Genomic DNA, 18,906 nt, shown 5'->3' on the forward strand with positions numbered 1-18,906 from the left:
TGTTTTTTTTCGGGTACGCCAAGCTACATGTGAAACTACTCCTACCAGGGGTCAAACACGTGCCCCCTGCAGTGGAAGCACAGTCTTAACCACTGGATCATGGTACACATATTTTAAGAACACTGTCTTGAAGAGTTTATATATGAGCTTGAAGGGGGCTTATGAATCTCCTGAAGTTTGTAGGTTTTATATGCGCAGCTGTGAATTTCCAGAGGAAGGGGGTCCAAAATTTTGATAGTTTCCCCAAATTAACTATCATTAATCTAACTGATAGCCCCTGTTTTTGAAATGATATGCCCAGGACCACACAACTCAAGCTTAAAACCAAGATCTAGGTTTAAAACTAAGTTCTCGCTCCTGGACCAGTATTCCACCTGTTTTGTCAGATTCGGTGGGAATGGGAAAATGAGAATGAAAACATCTACGAATAGTGTATAACTCTGACAGCATTCAAACACTCTACTTCACCCGAGGAGGAGGAGAGAGGTGAAGGCAAGCTAGTGAAAGTCGTGTAACTGGAGGTGGTTAGGAAGAAGGGGCTGTGTAGAATGCCAGTCTAGATCAGTGCAGGGTGAATGCTAGCTAGGGAGTCTTGACCCAGATGACTGCCCTTGCATGTCCTGGCACTTCTTGGGACCAGGTGACCAGAATCAGGAAGCACCATTCTGAAAAAGACAGTGGAAAGTTACCAAGGAATGCCTATGAGAAACTTTCACGTTTTCCTCACTTCAGCACTTGTGCGGTTACAACAAATTAGTTGTCTCTCTACTTTCGGTCTTACCACCTGTCCAATCCTGTTTACCACTGCCAAATTAATCTACCAATAAACCTATGCCTCCATGTCACTTCCCTCAAATAAATACTCCCCAAAGGGTCTTAATTCCCGCACCAAACTGCCCAGCTCCTTCGACTGGCAAAGCAGCTTTTTCATGTTAACTACTACATCTTAATTCAGGCTGTCATTTCAACCTCTGAAATGGACACTGTCATTGCTACCAAAATCTAAGATTCTTTTCTAATTCAGCCTACATGTGGATATTCAGTTTCTCTTTCTCATGGTACCCTTGTTTGTGTTAATTCCTACTCAGAAACTTCCCATGACTCTCCATAGGAATGATTTTAAACTGTGCTCCACAATGAATGCCAGCACCTGGGGGGGTGGGGGGGCGGTAAATGGGAAGAGTTGAAATCTGAGCCTCCTAGCTCCCGCAGATGTTTGAAAATCTTTGACCCAGAAAATTCCTAACGCCTTAGTCCCATTGATACCCACAATGTGGATACTTTAGGGAATTCCTCTTCATCTCATCTTGGTCCTTTGCTTTAGCCAAGTCAGGTCACCTCTGCCTTTGCTTTCTGTCCATTTCTGTCACTTTTAATCCCAGCTGCCTCTTTCTCCACCTGCCCTTTCTCTTTCTGTCAAGAGAAATACCTGCATTCTCTAGTCTGCATTCTCAGCTGTGCTGCTGCCTTGTAGCTTCTCCCTGGATAATCACATCCATCCTCTTGCCGACTACTAATAGGATCTTCACGCCATGAGAGAGGAGTAGAGAGAGTGCTCTACCTACCATAGTGTTATATTTTCAGCTGCCTTCTTGACGTCTTGAAACTGAACCCCATATCTTCTTTATTGATCAAATTGATTTTTTAAAGGCTTTTGTGTTTGTAACTTCTTACTGTTGTTAATGACTTGGGTTGGTGGGGGTGTTTATTCATATTAAATTCTTGTTAAACATGTAAGGTGAGAAGCAAGAGTTTTTGTCTGATTTATTCAGTTATTCTCCAGGTGCTGAGCACTTTCTGACATTAGAGAGACCACACAGTTCTTCAGAGCACACTTGGAAAAATTGTGAAGTGTTTTCTGCCTTCTTTCTGGTTTTATTTTCTTCCATTGTCCCCCACATACCATAAGTCCAGATTTAGAAAGTTACTTCCAGTTCTTAAAAATGGCACATGCCATCATGACTTTTTCCATATTGTTCTTTACTTCTAAAATATGAGTTCTTAGCCCACATCCACAGAGAATGCCCTGGAGAGCCTAGAATTTGGGGATATATGATCCTCCTGACAGTATTTTAAAATGTGTGTGGATTTTCATCATCAGGAAAATAAGCAATATTATCATCTGTAGCCCAGTTCAAAGGTCTGTATTCGTTAAAGCCCCTCTCTTCACATGGCAGGATCTTTCCAATAGCCCCCTAATTCAGCTTCTTAACAATCCACATATTACCATGATGGAACAGGAAGAATATATGTATTCAAATGTGACTTTCACTTGGAAGTCGTTTAAAGATAGTTGTCGTCATCAGCAGTTTTTGCAGATCCAGATGTTGATCAATTATCAGCATTTTCAAACTCCATTCAGAGCAAGGGTGCTTGCTGCCAAAGGCTTGCTGCTTGTGATGTCATTCCCGATTGTCAGTGTGGTGCGCACAGCAAATAGAGTAAAAGTAAAGAATTTCAGCTCTGCATATAGACCTGTACCCCCAAGACAAAATACATAACAAAAAGAAAAATGCAAAATCATATCAAAATGCTGCATAGTGTGATAAAAGCAAGTGTAGTCCAAAAGAACTCAAGGAAGAACAATGTGGGCCAAGATAAGTTTGAAATATTTGTTGACTGAAGACCTCAACCTTTTAAATTGGGATTTGAATAGCTCACTTTTTAAGCCTTTCCAGCAATTTTCTAATTACTTCATGAATTATGGAAGACCACCTTTCTAAGGCCAGAAACATCCCAACAGTTAATAGTAACACAAAACAATTTTAAAAGTTCGTAACACTTGAGAGTATGCAAAGTATTTTTATTTATATTATCTCCTCTGATCTTTGTAACATTCCTTTTAAACAAGTATGGCAAATGTTAGTCTTTAATTTACAGGTGATTATGATCAGATTAAATGACTTGCCTGAAAGCATGAATAATAATACTAAGTGCTTATTGTAAGTGAACACAATTTTGTACTATAATGAACAGTGTGGAGTGAAATATGGTCATTTGGTTTACTTCATGTTCTGATGTAGAGGTAGCAGTTTCCAAAACATTGATTTTTAATCTCATCTTTACTGTCTTATCATTCACCTGTGAAATACATCCTCCTCAGCAACACACTTCATGATCTCATTATACATGGTGGTTTTAATCTGGTAAAGGGGAAGGCGAGTGCATTCTGAGAAAGTTTTCTCTGAGATTTTGAAACTTGGACCAGTTAAAAACCACTGCTTTAAGCCTCATCAGTTTGGCTGGTTTACACCAGCGTCAAATCACTTTGCGGAGAAGGCAATGGCGCCCACTCCAGTACTCATGCCTGGAAAATCCCATGGATGGAGGAGCCTGGTGGGCTGCAGTCCATGAGGTCGCGAAGAGCTGGACACGACTGAGCGACTTCACTTTCACTTTTCACTTTCATGCATTGGAGAAGGCAGTGGCAACCCACTCCAGTGTTCTTGCCTGGAGAATCCCAGGGACGGGGAAGCCTGGTGAGCTGCTGTCTATGGGGTCACATAGGGTCGGTCACGACTGAAGCGACTTAGCAGCAGCAGCAGCAAATCACTTTGGTTCTTTCAACTTTATTTCTAATGAACTCATTTTTATTTTTACTTTTTCCTACAGTCATATTTGATGATCTCCTCCTCCTGTCATTTCACTAGTTACATCAGTTGTTGTTCAGTTGCTGAGTCGTGTCCAACTCTTTGCAACCCCATGGACTGCAGCACGCCAGGCTTCTGTGTCCTTCACCATCTCCAGGAGTTTGCTCAAACTCATGTCCACTGAGTCGGTGATGCCATCCAACCGTCTCATCCTCTGTTGTCCCCTTCTGTTCCTGCCCTCTATCTTTGCCAGCATCAGAATCTTTTCCAATGTGTCGGTTCTTCGCATCAGGTGGCCAAAGTATTGGAGCTTCAACATCAGTCCTTCCAATGAATATTCAGGGTTGATCTCCTTTAAGATTGAGTGGTTTAGTTACATCAGTACCATTTGTTAAATTAACTTTGTTTAGCAGGAGATAGTACAATTGGTCCTTGAATAACAGGGGGCTTAGGAGCCTGACTCTTGGCAGCTGAAAATCCCCATATAACTTTTCAGCTGGCATTCTATATCCACTGTTCTGCAGCCACTGATTCAATCAACTGCAGATGGAATAGTATTGTTTTTATTGGAAAAAATCCACAGATAAGTGGACCTGTGTATTCAAACCTGTGTTGAACAAGGGTTAGTTGTAGTTTACACTCTTTTTAGGGGCTTCCTAGGTGCCTCAGTGGTAAAGAATCCACCTGCCAGTGCAGGAAATGCAGGAGATGCGGGTTCAATCCCTGGGTGGGGAAGATCCCCTGGAGGAGGAAATGGCAACCCACTCCAGTATTCTTGCCTGGAAAATCCCATGGATGGAGGAGTCTGGCGAGCAGCAGTCCATGGGGTCCCAAAGAGATGGACATAACTGAGTGAGCATACATGCACTCTTTATAACTTTAGTTTACCTCACTGTTTTGAATTCTGGTTTTTAAATGGTAAAGAATCTGCCTGCAGTGCAGGAGACCTGAGTTCGATCCCTGAGTCAGGAAGACCCCCTGGAGAAGAGAACGACTACCCACTCCAGTATTCTTGCCTGGAGAATTCCATGGACAGAGGAGCCTGGCAGGCTCCATACAGAACATGGGGTTGTAAAGAGTCAGACACAACTGAGGGAATAACACTTTCACGTCACACTGGCCCTAATCTAGCTGCCATCCACACGTACAGAGATGTAGTTTAAGGCAAGGCTTTGAATTTCAACCTATCTCAGTTCTAATCTTATTTCTGCCACTTACCAGTTGTGGAATCCTGGGTGTGTTATTTACCTACTTCAAGATTTAGTTTTCCCATCTGTAAAATCGGAATACTATTACAATTTGACTAACTTGTTGTACAGATGAAGCAGATTAAATGCATATAAAGCATCTGTGTGGTGTCAGTTCAAAAGCAGCCTCAGTGCCGGACCTAGAGGACATGCTCTTATGTGTCCTCCTGTTATAGAGCCTGAAACTGCAGTGTCTCAGAATCTTAAAGCTTTTTTGAGATTGCAAAGTCCTCAGTTCAGTTCAGTTCAGTCGCTCAGTCATGTCTGACTCTTTTTGACCCCGTGGACCGCAGCACGCCAGGCCTCCCTGTCCATCACCAACTCCCAGAGTCCACCCAATCTCATGTCCATTGAGTCGGTGATGCCATCCAGCCATCTCATCCTCTGTCATTCCCTTCTCCTCCTGCCTTCAATCTTTCCCACTATCAGGGTCTTTTCCAATGAGTCAGCTCTTCACATCAGGTGACCAAAGTATTGGAATTTTAGCCTCAACATCAGTCCTTCCAATGAACATTCAGGACTGATCTCCTTTAGGATGGACTGGTTGGATTTCCTTGCAGTCCAAAGGATTCTCAAGAGTCTTCTCCAACACCACAGTTCAAAAGCACCAATTCTTCGGTGCTCAGCTTTCTTTATAGTCCAACACTCACATCCATACATGACCACTGGAAAAACCATAGCCTTGACTAGATGGATCTTTGTTGGCAAAGTAACGTCTCTGTTTTTAATATGCTGTCTAGGTTGGTCATAACTTTCCTTCCAAGGAGCAAGAGTCTTTTAATTTCATGGCTGCAATCACCATCTGCAGTGATTTTGGAGCCCCCCAAAATAAAGTCAGCCACTGTTTCCACTGTTTCCTCATCTATTTGCCATGAAGTGATGGGACCAGATGCCATGATCTTAGTTTTCTGAATGTTGAGCTTTAAGCCAACTTTTTCAGTGTCCTCTTTCACTTTCATCAAGAGGCTGTTTAGTTCTTATTCACTTTCTGCCATAAGGGTGGTGTCATCTGCATATCTGAGGTTATTGATACTTCTCCCGGCAATCTTGATTGCAGAAGTTGAGTACAAGTTACAATTTTGAGCAAGGTCCTCAATGGTGGCACAAATAAACAAAAAAACTTGACCACTTTCATTTTAGAAATTTACCTAAATGTTTGTGGAATGAATATTGAGTAAAGGCCAGACTGTATGCTAAGCTCTAAGGATTCCACAAGTGTAAAGCTGGTTTTTACTGTTAAGAAGCGGAGTCTAGAGGAAACTGTAGACAGAGAATTAAATTTCAGTGAGCTATGTGCTATCTTAGGCATATAATCAAGGCCTTTGGTGTGCTGAGGGGAGGGGTATGTGAGGGTACTCAGAGGAGGCTTGACTTGAATGGTTTTAGATTATTTCACTGATATATTGTGGTTTTATGTTAAATTTTTTAAAATCTAAAGGTATCCAGTAATCGGAGCACAGGATAAAGAGAAATTAACAGTCCATTCACTTACTTGTGCACGGGTGCTGAGTTGCTTCAGTTGTGTCTGACTGTTTGCAACCCTGTGGACTGTGGCCCATAGGGTCATCTGTCCATGGGATTCTCCCGGCAAGAATACTGGAGTGTGTGGCCATGCCCTCCTCCAGGGGATCTTCCAGACCCAGAGGCTGAACCTGCCCCCTGCAGCTCCTGCATTGCAGGTGGATTTTTTACTGCTGAGCCACTGGGGAAACTAATGTTTACTTAACACAGTACTCTGGAAATACCACAATATATATAAAAAAAAAGGTCTCCATTCTTGATGACTATTAAAATATATATATATGTGTGTGTGTGTGTGTGTATATATGTATGTATATGTATGTATACGGCATTGTCCCCTTTTAGAGTGCTATCCTCGTTCCAAGCAATATGCATTTAGGTATGTGTTTCTTTATCCCACAGAGTTTTGAGACGGTCCCAGTGAGACCATATACAGTACAGGAATGTTAGCGTGTAAATAGCAAAAACCAATTGGTACATGGGAAGGTTCAGACAACGACTGCTAAGTTGTTGGTAAAGAGTTTTCAAATGAGTATGATAATATTTCAGTTAAGATTAGACAAGAAAACTTTAAAATTAAAAAGCAGCTTATAATAGTAGCCTATTCGTGCCAGCATTCTGTCTCGATGAGAGGCACTGAAGAGACATTTTGTCCACAATTTTAGAAATTTGCCCCCCGTGACATTTATGGGTCTAGTTTTTTATACTTATCCTCAGAGTAACAATAACAGCAATAACATTTTGAGTGATTATTATGCACCAGGCTCTGTTTAAAGCATTTTTATCATCAAAATTAATCTCTAAGGTAGGTGTTATTTTACTGATGAGGAAACTGAGACTCAGAGAAGTTAAGGAACATTCTATAGCCACACACCTAAGCAAACACCATTGGCCAGCTACCAGATCACAGTAAGGATTCGAGCTGGGGAGACTGGCTCCCAAACTGTGCTGTCTCCCTAACTCTCCCAGACGTGTGTTAGATGTGAATAAAGGGGAATCTCTACATAAAATGGGTGTTTGTACTTTATTTTTCAAAGAGGTTATCTTCAGATGCCAATGAAAATGAAGCAAAGTCAGATGAAGAGCCACTCCTAAGAAAGAGTTCTCGTCGATTTGTCATCTTTCCAATCCAGTACCCTGACATTTGGAAAATGTATAAACAGGCACAGGCATCCTTCTGGACAGCAGAAGAGGTAAGTAGCATCGCCGTCACCAGCAAACATGTTCTCTAGGGCAGTGTTCACATTTTCTATTATGGGACATTAACATTTTTGAACTTACATTGTAAGGTACCCTGGATAAGATCATTTGTATATGATAATGTCTGAAATCCCTGAGACGGAATACAGGGTTCTCCAATGTTTTGTGTTTCGACTTCTACCTATAAACATGTTTTCTTCTGCAAAAATGTCATCTCAGTCATCTCAGTTTACCTCTAATATGTTTTCAAACATTTTCCTTTTTTGTGTGTGTGTTTTTTATTTTTGGTTGAGCTGAATCCTTGTTGCTGCACACGAACTTTCGTTAGTTGCGGTGAGCGGGGGCTACTCTTTGTGGCGGTACGCATGCTTCGCGTTGTGCTGGCTTCTCTCATTGTGGAGCACAAGCTCTAGGCACATGGGCTTCAGTAGTAGCAGCACGTGGGCTCAGTAGTTGGGCTGCCCTGACTTAGTTGCCCTGCAGCTTGTGGGATCTTCCCAGACCTGGGATCGAACCCTTGTCCCCTGCATGGGCAGACAGATTCTCATGCACTGTACCCCCAGGCAAGTCCCATTTTCCATTTTTGAGCAGACTTTTGATTTGCTGTGACCAAATAAGACTAGTTTTTACTTACAGTCAGTGGAATAAATGAATAAATAAATACATTTGCTGCTATAGCTGATGATGCTGAAAGAGCTGCCACACAAGGAATTTGCCCAGGCAATGTACTCAACTTCTGAACTGCTGGCCGGAATTCACCATGCTCCTCCCTGCCTGGCTCTGCCCTCAGCCACATGAAACCTGGCACAACTGCCCCAGCAGACAGGACAGCTGTGGAATGTTTTCTCTTAGTGTGGCAATTTCCGCCTGGGCAATGAATTGAACACAGCAAATTAGAAAATGCTCGCTGGTTTGGTAAGGACAGTTGGTCACGCAAGCAGTTGCTCCATAGTCTGCAAATAATCCTTGACTTCATCTTTGAATATGATGGATGTTACCTGTATGTCACTCTGTTCTCTGGGTGTGCGTGTTTGCCTGTATACTGCCGACAGATATAACTATTTGTGTAGATATATTTGGGTCTGTCGATCTGTTTATTTACCTTTTTTTGTTGTTGTTGAGAAATTGATTCTTTATATACACTGTTAAGAATGTAGATGCTGCAGCGAGCTGAGGTGCAAATCCTGGGTCTTCCACGTACTAGCTGTGCCACTGGGAAGCTGCTCTGAATCCTCTTAGTAAACCGGGCTGATAGTGCCTAGTTCATTGGGTGGTTGTGTGGATTCATTAGATGTGTAGAATGTTAGTTGGCATGTAGTGAGAACCAAATAAATGTAAGCTACTAGTTTATACAGAATGGAGGAGATTTATACTAGATATCAGAAGGCACCCATTTTTGAAGCTTCTGTTACACTAATTTTATCCACCCACCCACTTTTGTTATTTTATATTTGTTAACATTATTAACATCTTTGTTATATTGTAGTTAGCCTGTAGAGCAAAAAAAAAAAATAACCAAACCAAAAACCCAGTATTTTCAAATCAAGCCATAGTGTTAGGCACACCTGACTGTCCCTAACTATGGTTTTTAGAAAGCTTTTTGTTAGATGTTGTAAAGAGAATAAATAGGGTGCACAGGTGGCTTTTTCATTCACCATGTTAAAAAAGTACTTGTGATACTTGTGTTACTAAATTTCATCAAGAAATTTGTTGCATCTTTTAAGAAGTGTACTATGTGTTGCACCATGACTTAAAAATACTACTTTTTAAAAACTAAAATACACAGGTGGCTGTATGTACCACTTCCCAGGTGGCTCAGTGGTAAAGAATCCAACTGTCAATGCAGGAAACGTGGATTTGATTCCTGGGTCAGGAAGATCCCTTGGAGGAGAAAATGACAACCCACTCCAGTATTCTTGCCTGGAAAATCCCATGGACAGAGGAGTCTGATGGGCTACAGTCCAAGGGGTTGCAAAGAGACAGACATAACTGAGCGACACACGCATGCATGCACATTTTTTACAGACAGCTGATAGAAAGATTCAAATACATAATTAATTGGGAAGTCAAACACATTTTTAGTTCCATGTATTTAGTTCCATTTAAACAAATTATGTAAGTTACAGTTTAATCATCTTTAGATTTCATTGTTTTACCAGCAATTTACCTTTATTCTTAAATATGACTGATCATTGAAGACTTGATTCAGAAGACAAAGTTCTGGTGTTTGTTATTTTTTTTTTTAAAGCTACCTAGGCAGTTCTGTTAACCAGTAGTTTGCAATCAATCTTTAGATTGTGAAATTGAGAGTTTATTCAAATGAATAAAGCTGGGCAAAAAATTTACCTTTTAGGAATGGAAAATACCTGTTGAAGATAAGTTTAATATTTAAGAGTGAGCATATTGTAATATTAAAATTTAGTGTCAGGAGTATAATACACAAAACCCAGAAAGATGTCAGCTTAACGTGAGTGAGCTCTTAACGTTATAGAATAGGACCTGACTTTTAGCTTGCATATTTTAAAAGATGTATGCAAATATTTCCTCTCGGCTCCATTGTATCCCCAACATTGAGCACAGTGTCTGCCATGTAGTTGGTGTTCAGTAAACATTTAAAACATAAAGTAATGGGAGAAGGATTTTGGAAAGGAACACAAATGATTGAAAAGATGAAACTTTAGTCTTTTTTGGAATGGTCAAAGAGATTAGGGCTTTTTAGAATAAATAAATAAAGAGCAAAAGACAATTACACATTTCAAATGTTTGTGAGATTATTATGAAACATTTGTAAGAGATCTTCCAGAGACAAAATCTACAAGGTACATTTAGAGACAATTTTAAAACTGTAGATTCTACCAAACTCTAGAGTACATTACTATTAATTCCAAGGACTAGTTCCAATAAACATTTTTCAAAATATTTCTATAGGTACAGAAAGCTGTACCTATAAATTGTTTTAAAACCCAGATTATTACCTGTCTGACCCTACTTCTGGGTATAAAAGTAGCTAGCAGTAAAGTAGCAACTACAACTGCTTAACAGGTGTCTAGTTATCTGTCTAACACAACGGTAAATACTGTATAAAGTGTTAAAGCCCTGGCTGCTGAAAATCATTAGTATATTCACCTCGGTTCCTTCTTGACCAGTTTCTACCCTCTCCATTTTGCCCCTTCATTCATTTCTTCCAGACTTCAGTTTTTCTCCAAACTTTATTGCTATAATTGAGATATAACGTTGTGTAATTATAAAGTATACAACATATTGCTTTAATACACTTCAGTTCAGTTCAGTAACTCAGTCATGTCCGACTCTTTGCAACCCCATGAATTGCAGCACACCAGGCCTCCCTGTCCATCACCAACTCCCAGAGTCCACCCAAACTCATGATAATCAAGTCAGTGATACCATCCAGCCATCTCATCCTCTGTTGTCCCCTTCTCCTCCTGCCCCCAATCCCTCCCAGCATCAGGGTCTTTTCCAATGAGTCAACTTTTCGCATGAGGTGGCCAAAGTATTGGAGTTTCAACTTCAGCATCAGTCCTTCCAATGAACACCCAGGACTGATCTCCTTATGGATGGACTGGTTGGATCTCCTTGTAGTTCAAGGGACTCTTAAGAGTCTTCTCCAACACCACAGTTCAAAAGCATCAGTTCTTCAGTGCTCAGCTTTCTTTATAGTCCAACTCTCACATCCATACATGACCACTGGAAAAACCATAGCCTTGACTAGATGGACCTTTGTTGGCAAAGTAATATCTCTGCTTTTTAATATGCTGTCTAGGTTGGTCATAACTTTCCTTCCAAGGAGTAAGCATCTTCTAAATTCATGGCTGCAATCACCATCTGCAGTGATTTTGGAGCCCCCCAAAATAAAGTCAGCCACTGTTTCCACTGTTTCCCCAGCTATTTGCCATGAAGTGATGGGACCGGATGCCATAATCTTAGTTTTCTGAATGTTGAGCTTTAAGCCAATTTTTTCAGTGTCCTCTTTCACTTTCATCAAGAGGCTCTTTAGTTCTTCCCATAAGGGTGGTGTCTTATGCATATCTGAGGTTATTGATATTTCTCCCGGCAATCTTGATTCCAGCTTGTGCTTCCTCCAGCCCAGCATTTCTCATGATGTACTCTGCATATAAGTTAAATAAACAGGGTAACAATTTACAGCCTTGACGTACTCTTTTTCCTATTTGGAACCAGTCTGTTGTTCCATGTCCAGTTCTAACCGTTGCTTCCTCGCTTATGTACTACAAAATGATTACCACCATAGTGTTAGCTAACACCTGTATCCCATCACATAGTTATCATTTCTTTTTTGTGGTGAGAATAGATTAGGTTACTGTTTTGAAAGGACATCCTGGCAAGCTTCTCAATTAACTAAAAGATAGAATTCTTCATAATGTTTTGATTTTGTTGTGTTCCTTTGTAATTGTCTTAGTTTGAGCTGATATGATATAATAATATCATAGAGTGTGTGGCTTGCAAACAACAGAAATTTATTTCTCACAGTTCTGGAGGCTGCAGATTCTAAGATCAAGGTGCCTGCAGTTTTGATATCTGGTGAGGACTTGCTGCCTGGTTCATAGACAGCTGTCTTCTTACTATGTCCTCACATGGCAGAAGGGGCAAAGGAGTTCTTTGAGGTCTCTTGTATAAGAGCACTAATACCATTCATGAGGGTGATCTAATCACTTCCCAGGGTTTCCTGATGGCTCAGCAGTAAAGAATCTGTTTGCCAATGCAGGAGATGTGGGTTCGATCCCTGGGTCAGGAGGATCCCCTGGAGAACAAAATGGCAACCCACTCCAGTATTCTTGCCTGGAAAATACCATGGACAGAGGATCTTGGTGGGCTACAGTCCATGGGGTTGCAAAGAATCAGACATGACTTAGTGACTACACAACAACAAATCACTTCCTAAAGTCTCCACCTCCAGGTAGCATCACATTGAGGATTAAGTTTCAACATGGATTTTGAGGGGACACACTCAGTCTACAGCAAGAACGATAACATTTTTTCATTTTTCACATTTTACTGCAAAGATGTCCCACTGAACATTGAGACAGAAGTCAGTTTTCCATACTTTGAGAAGAATATAAGTTAAATTTTTTGAAAATCTTTTTATTTCAGGTTGATTTATCAAAGGATCTTCCTCACTGGAACAAGCTTAAATCAGAAGAGAAGTATTTTATTTCTCACATCTTAGCCTTTTTTGCAGCCAGTGATGGAATTGTGAATGAAAATTTGGTGAGATTTTTGTTTCTACTTTTGTTCTCATTCAGCAGTTAGTGATGGCAGTGAGATAATCAGACTGAACCTGAAAAATGTCTAAGAAATGAACTAGATGAAGCTTAACTCTTGAAAAATCTTTTTCTGATGAAGTGTCAAAGACAAGTTTTCATTTGTATTTGACCCCACCCCCAACAAATATCATGAAACCAAGCATATTGTACCAATAAAGACTGCTTATAAGGCATAAGCATGAGTTTGCGTTTACTCTTAGATAGTAATCCTAATAAAGAATTTGCACCTTAATAACCTTTCCAGAGCTCAGTAATAGAACACTGGGCCTGGCTCCCCACTGTATTACGGTTGGTTAGACGGCATGTTTTCTTATTAAAAAGTATGGGAAGATGCAAACTTTCATTATCAACTGGTAGGGGCTTCAATAGATCTACTCAAGCTCAGTTCTACAAAGCAAAATTACTGTTTTTGATAGATGTTCTAAAATTTATTTGGCTTTATAGGTAGTGTTTCCAACTAACAGGTTAATTTATTTAATTGCTTAAGAATACAGTATGCAACTAATTGTGGAGGGTTGATGGATTAAACAATACCACTTAGAATAATTCATAAGGTCTCTCTGACCTGTTTGTGGCATGACAGATGATTCTTATGTTATTCTGGTGTTCAGATTCTGATTTGCAGTGTTTAATGAGAGCCCATAGAATTGGGTATATTTATTTTCCTTGTTTTTTAGGTGGAGCGCTTTAGTCAGGAAGTACAGGTTCCGGAGGCTCGCTGTTTCTATGGCTTTCAAATTCTCATCGAGAATGTTCACTCAGAGATGTACAGTTTGCTAATAGACACTTACATCAGAGATCCCAAGAAAAGGTATTGCTGCTGAGATTTTATTTACAAAGCTTTATCTATCACTTGGTTATGTTAATATTAGGAAACTAAATATAGGGAAAGATTATTCAAATATGGAAGTTTAGGAATACACTATTTTCTATTACTTAGTAATGTGTTGGGTTAAAAAAAAACCTGCATAGGACCAATAAATGTTTGGAAATTATAACTTAGAAAACTGTTCATCAGCACATTCTGTTTAGAAATTAAATTTTCTAATTTAGCCAATTTTGTATCAGACCAGATTCAAACCACTAATTTGAGTTTTATTTTGACTTCTATAGTTTATGGACTTGCCAAAATACAGAGAAACTCCAGATTCTATGCATACCATAAATTGCATAGAATCAAATATAGTATGATTAAAAACAAGTTAATTGGGAATTTCCTGGTGGTCCAGTGGTTAACACTTGGAACTTTCATTGCTGTGGGCTCAGGCTTTGATCCCTGGTTGGGGAACTAAGATCCTACAAGTCTCGTAGTGCAGCCAAAAATAAAAACAAACAAATGAAAAAACCCAAGTGAATAACTTTGCCATTAATTCTTCTGTTTTTACAGAGAATTTTTATTTAATGCAATTGAAACAATGCCATATGTTAAGAAAAAAGCAGATTGGGCCTTGAGATGGATAGCAGATAGAAAATCTACTTTTGGTATGTAACTTTAATTTATATTTGATCAAATTTGCTTAGGTTATACAATACTATTTTACATGGTGTAATATCACTATTCCTAAGAATTAATTAGAAGCTGGTGAAAAAATATTCTAAATCTGTTATCTATTCTGTTTACTAAGTTAAAAGTTGAAAGAGTAAAAGGTCAGTGCATAACTTCAGGTAAAGATGAATATCTGGGACAACCCAGAGGGATAGGGTGGGGAGGGAAGGGAGGGGTGTTCAGGATGAGGGGGGACACATGTATACCTGTGGCCAATTCATGTTGATGTATGGCAAAAACCATCACAATATTGTAAAATAATTATTCGCCAATTAAAATAATTAATTTAAAAAAAGAAGAATCAAAGAATCAGTCACATAGACTTGGACAAGAATATTAGAGGAAGACTTTGAGTAATGTTTATTTTTTCCCTAAAATAAAGCAAGTCAGAATCCTAATATTTTTCAGGGAACAAATATATAGATTAGTGCACTCAATTAAGGCAAGAACAGTTTGCAATAGCAGGCTTATTTTTCAAATAAGTTAAATGCAGACACCCTGTAGGATGAATTGAGATTCAATAACATTTTTTAAGGAAGCAGTTACCATTGTCTCATATACAGTAGTTGCTCAATAAATATTTATTACATTTAATTAAAATATTCAGATATTTAATATAAGTAGCCCTAAGTACCTTTCTTATTCTTATCTGTTTCACAATTGATTGTCTTTACTTCCTGGTTTTATTCATTATGTGCAGAAGGAGGTCTCAAAATTTTCAGTTTGTACTCCTTTGCACTCTTAAAAATTATTGAGGACTCCAAAGTGCTTTTATTTATATGGTTGTATCTACTGACATTTACATATTAGAAATTAAAACCAAGAAACTTTCAAAATATTTACTTATTAATGCATATTAAATTAACAGTAACAACCATTATCTTTTAAAATAAATAATGTATATTTATGAAAAGAAACACTGTATTTTGAAAAAATCAGTGAGAATAACCTAGTTTTTTATTTTTGCAAATCTTTTTAATGTTTGCTTTATAGGAGGATGGCTGGATTATATCTGCTTCTGCATTCAATTTGCTGCAGACTGTTGTTTTGGTTGAAGTATATAAAGAAAATCTAGCCTCCTTCAGATATGTAGTTACAAAAGGGAGGAGAATTTTACGAGGTTTTTCAGACTGTTGTGATATGTCGTGTAGCCTCTGGAAAACACCACTCTATACTAATGAGAGAATGATAGTAATAATGATAAATAATGCCTTAGCATCACTATGAAAATTGTTTTCACCTCATAGACCTCCTGGTCTGTGGATCTCCAGGGATTCCTGGATAACACATCAAGAACCAGTGATTCAGTGTAAGCTGTGGACAAGTACATAGTATATCAGGGAAGAAACATGTATGTGGCATTGCCTTCAGTTCATGTTGATAATGAGAAACGCAGTGGTTTTCAATGTGCGTAAAAATCATCTGGAGAATTTTGGAAAAATTCTGCCGATTCCTGGTTCTCACCAGAGAGTGATTTTCATTTTATACCCAGCTAATTATCTCAAGCTGAAACTCCAATACTTTGGCCACCTCATGCGAAGAGTTGACTCTGGAAAAGACCCTGATGCTGGGAGGGATTGGGGGCAAGAGGAGAAGGGGATGACAGAGGATGAGATGGCTGGATGGCATCACTGACTCAATGGACATGAGTTTGAGTAAACTCTGGAAGTTGGTGATGGACAGGGAGGCCTGGTGTGCTGCGATTCATGGGATCACAAAGAGTCAGACACGACTGAGCAACTGAACTGAACTGAACTGAATTATCTCAAAATTGATTGAGAGGTACATGGTGAGAAACTGACTTTAAAGAAAAACAAAGGGAAACATAAGTGTTCAATATGCAGTGAAAAGATTTGTGTGTATAGGAAATGATGGAAAATGATGGCGTGCCTCTCAGGAAGCATGTCTTTCCTGACACTACCAGAGAAGTAACCTAGAAAGAGAGAAAATACGGGAGAGCAGCAGTCATCCTATGGTAATCTGCTTAGTTTTTAAAAAAGTATACTGCTTACTTTAAACATATCTTTAAAGAATTTTAAAACATTAAATATACAGATTCAACTTTAATATATGTAATGAAATTACATTTCAAACATCAAAAAAAGTTTGTCACACAATCTTAATGCATTGCATCATAGAGGTTAGCTGTATCTTAAAAACACATACTACTTCCCTATCTCTAAGACAAATCATGATGCCTTTGCAATTCATTATAGGTTTTATAAGAAGCATTTTGAAAGTCTCTTTGTGGTTCACATCTATTCGTGAAAATTTGTTAAAAAAACAAAAAAAGAAAAGAAAATTTGTAACATTTACCCCTTATCATCCTATAATCCTCTCCAAAAAGAATAGCCTTCTCTAATTATTTCTGTTATGATTTTCTTTCTGTAGCATTCATGTGAATGCATAGAATAGTTAAAATGACAATGTTCCTCTTAGTCACAGATGTGTAAAATTATAGTCTTGTTCCCTTACAGATAAATATTCACGTGAGATCACATTTATGTTGACTAAAAATGTCTCAATTTTAACTATCCATTCTTATTAACAGTAAGATGAAAATATAGTGATCTATGTAAATAAATGATAAAGCTCCATCCTAAAACAAGCAACTCACTAGTTGAAAGAGCTATTTTTGTTTTCAAAGGGGTCAACAGAGCATAGTATGCAAACATACATGTATATACATACTGCATTCAAAAACATGTACCTGCACCCATACCCATAGGCATGTGTAGAACAGATAAATCACCCTTTTTTTTTTTTGAGTGTGGAAGGCTTTCCAGATTTCAAGACCTGCAGGAGTCCAGTGTTGGACATAGCACCTGAAGTATACGGGCTTTTCTGCTCTAGTAGGTTGAAGTAGCAAATTTCCTCCACGAAGACTTGGCTGTGGCACTACATTGTTGATTTTATTTCTTGGCAAAACAGTTATGATATGGTTGTTAAAAATATATATATGTACAAACATATATATTGGTAAGCTTGAACATGTCTGCAGTATATATTAATATTTCAGAAAGTGAAGCTAATTTTTTCTCCCCTAGGGGAAAGGGTGGTAGCCTTTGCTGCTGTAGAAGGAATTTTCTTCTCGGGATCTTTTGCTGCTATATTCTGGCTAAAGAAAAGAGGACTCATGCCCGGACTCACTTTTTCCAATGAGCTCATCAGCAGAGATGAAGTAAGGAGTGAAGTGTTCTTTTAGTTCTATTTGTATTCCTAGCTGGTGTTCATTTAGTTTTCTTTCCCTTGAAAATGCTTATGGTGACACAAATATCCTGGCAATTAAAATAAGAAGTCATTTCTTCCTTGGATTTTAGGTCTGTGTTTTCCTCCTAGCTCTCTTAGAATTCCTCCTCAGCCTCTGTGCATCTTTATGCATCAGGGTACTCCTTGGATCCCACCTTGGCCTTTCTCCTTCCCTCTCCAAGGCCTCCTGGTTGATCTTACTTATTCCCATGGAATCAGCTGCCACTTGGGTGCTTATAAAAACTAAAACTTTATCTTTAGCCCGGTTATTCTTTCCTGAGCTCCAAACCCATATATTCAAGTGCATGTTTAGATATTTTCTCCTGGAAGGCTCCACAGATATCTCAAGCCTGGTATTTCAGGAAATCAAACTCATCATTTTCTCCCAAATTATGTTCTTCCTGTTTTCTCTATGTCATTGAGCGAAGCTATCTTCTATCCAATCATCCAAATTTGAAATCCGGGAGTCATTTTAGCTTCCTTCTTTTTTTATTTTTTTAGCCACATTCAGTCAGTAACTAAGTCTTGTCTCTCTCTGTCTGCAACACTCTTTCCATCTTTACTACCCCCCCCCCCCCCCCTTTTTTTTTTCCCAACTCTTGATTACCTTCTCACAAGTTGCCACTTAAAACTTTCCTGATCCAATTAAGGAAAACTGACCACTCTTTCTTCTACATATACCTTTGAAACCTGAATTTGTCCCTATTTTAGGTTCCATAAAGTATATTGTACTTGTCTCTCTAAGCTCCTCAAGTGCAGAAACCTTGTCATTAATCTTTTCTCAGGGTTTAGACTGTTATAGCCATTCTGCTTATGTTGATTGACTTCTCCTGGCTTCTTAGCTTATTTCCATATTGACCTTGTCAAGTTACTTAATTTCTCTGAGCCTCAGTTTGTTCAACCATACATTTTAACAGGGTTTTGTTAAAATGCAATGAAATAGTATATATGAAAGTACTTTTCAAGTGCTACAAAATGCTTTGTGTAATTACATTTTGTTGTTTCATGTCTTTAAATGTCTAGTAATTTTAATTAATGTCATGTATGATTATTACAGAGAATTAAAAAAATGAAATCATTCAGTCTCAAAACACCTTTCATATTGTATTGATATTTCCTTCTAGACTATTTTCTGCATTTCTACATTTAAACCTATGTAAATATAAACACACAGCATATTTCTACAATTTGAGATATTCTGCCTTTTTCATATTTTTAGGATTTAAGATAATCTTTTTTCACTTAGCAGTTTA

The 18,906-nt window shown here is 38.6% G+C and overlaps 1 protein-coding gene across 3 annotated transcripts in view; it reads left to right on the plus strand.

Moving 5' to 3' along the window:
* RRM2B (ribonucleotide reductase regulatory TP53 inducible subunit M2B) overlaps positions 1 to 18,906 on the plus strand; it is a 37,068-nt gene that overhangs the window by 2,106 nt on the left and 16,056 nt on the right. For all 3 annotated transcript variants that reach the window (XM_043483814.1, XM_043483813.1, XM_043483812.1), the window contains exons 2-6: positions 7,396 to 7,551; positions 12,686 to 12,802; positions 13,536 to 13,669; positions 14,246 to 14,340; positions 17,452 to 17,585. In XM_043483814.1, coding sequence (XP_043339749.1) covers positions 7,510 to 7,551; positions 12,686 to 12,802; positions 13,536 to 13,669; positions 14,246 to 14,340; positions 17,452 to 17,585 — 522 coding nt within the window. In that variant the 5' untranslated portion in view covers positions 7,396 to 7,509. The remainder of the gene's footprint in view (positions 1 to 7,395; positions 7,552 to 12,685; positions 12,803 to 13,535; positions 13,670 to 14,245; positions 14,341 to 17,451; positions 17,586 to 18,906) is intronic.

This window comes from Cervus canadensis, chromosome 12 (assembly GCF_019320065.1).
Source record: "Cervus canadensis isolate Bull #8, Minnesota chromosome 12, ASM1932006v1, whole genome shotgun sequence".
In the NCBI taxonomy this organism is placed as follows: domain Eukaryota; kingdom Metazoa; phylum Chordata; class Mammalia; order Artiodactyla; family Cervidae; genus Cervus; species Cervus canadensis.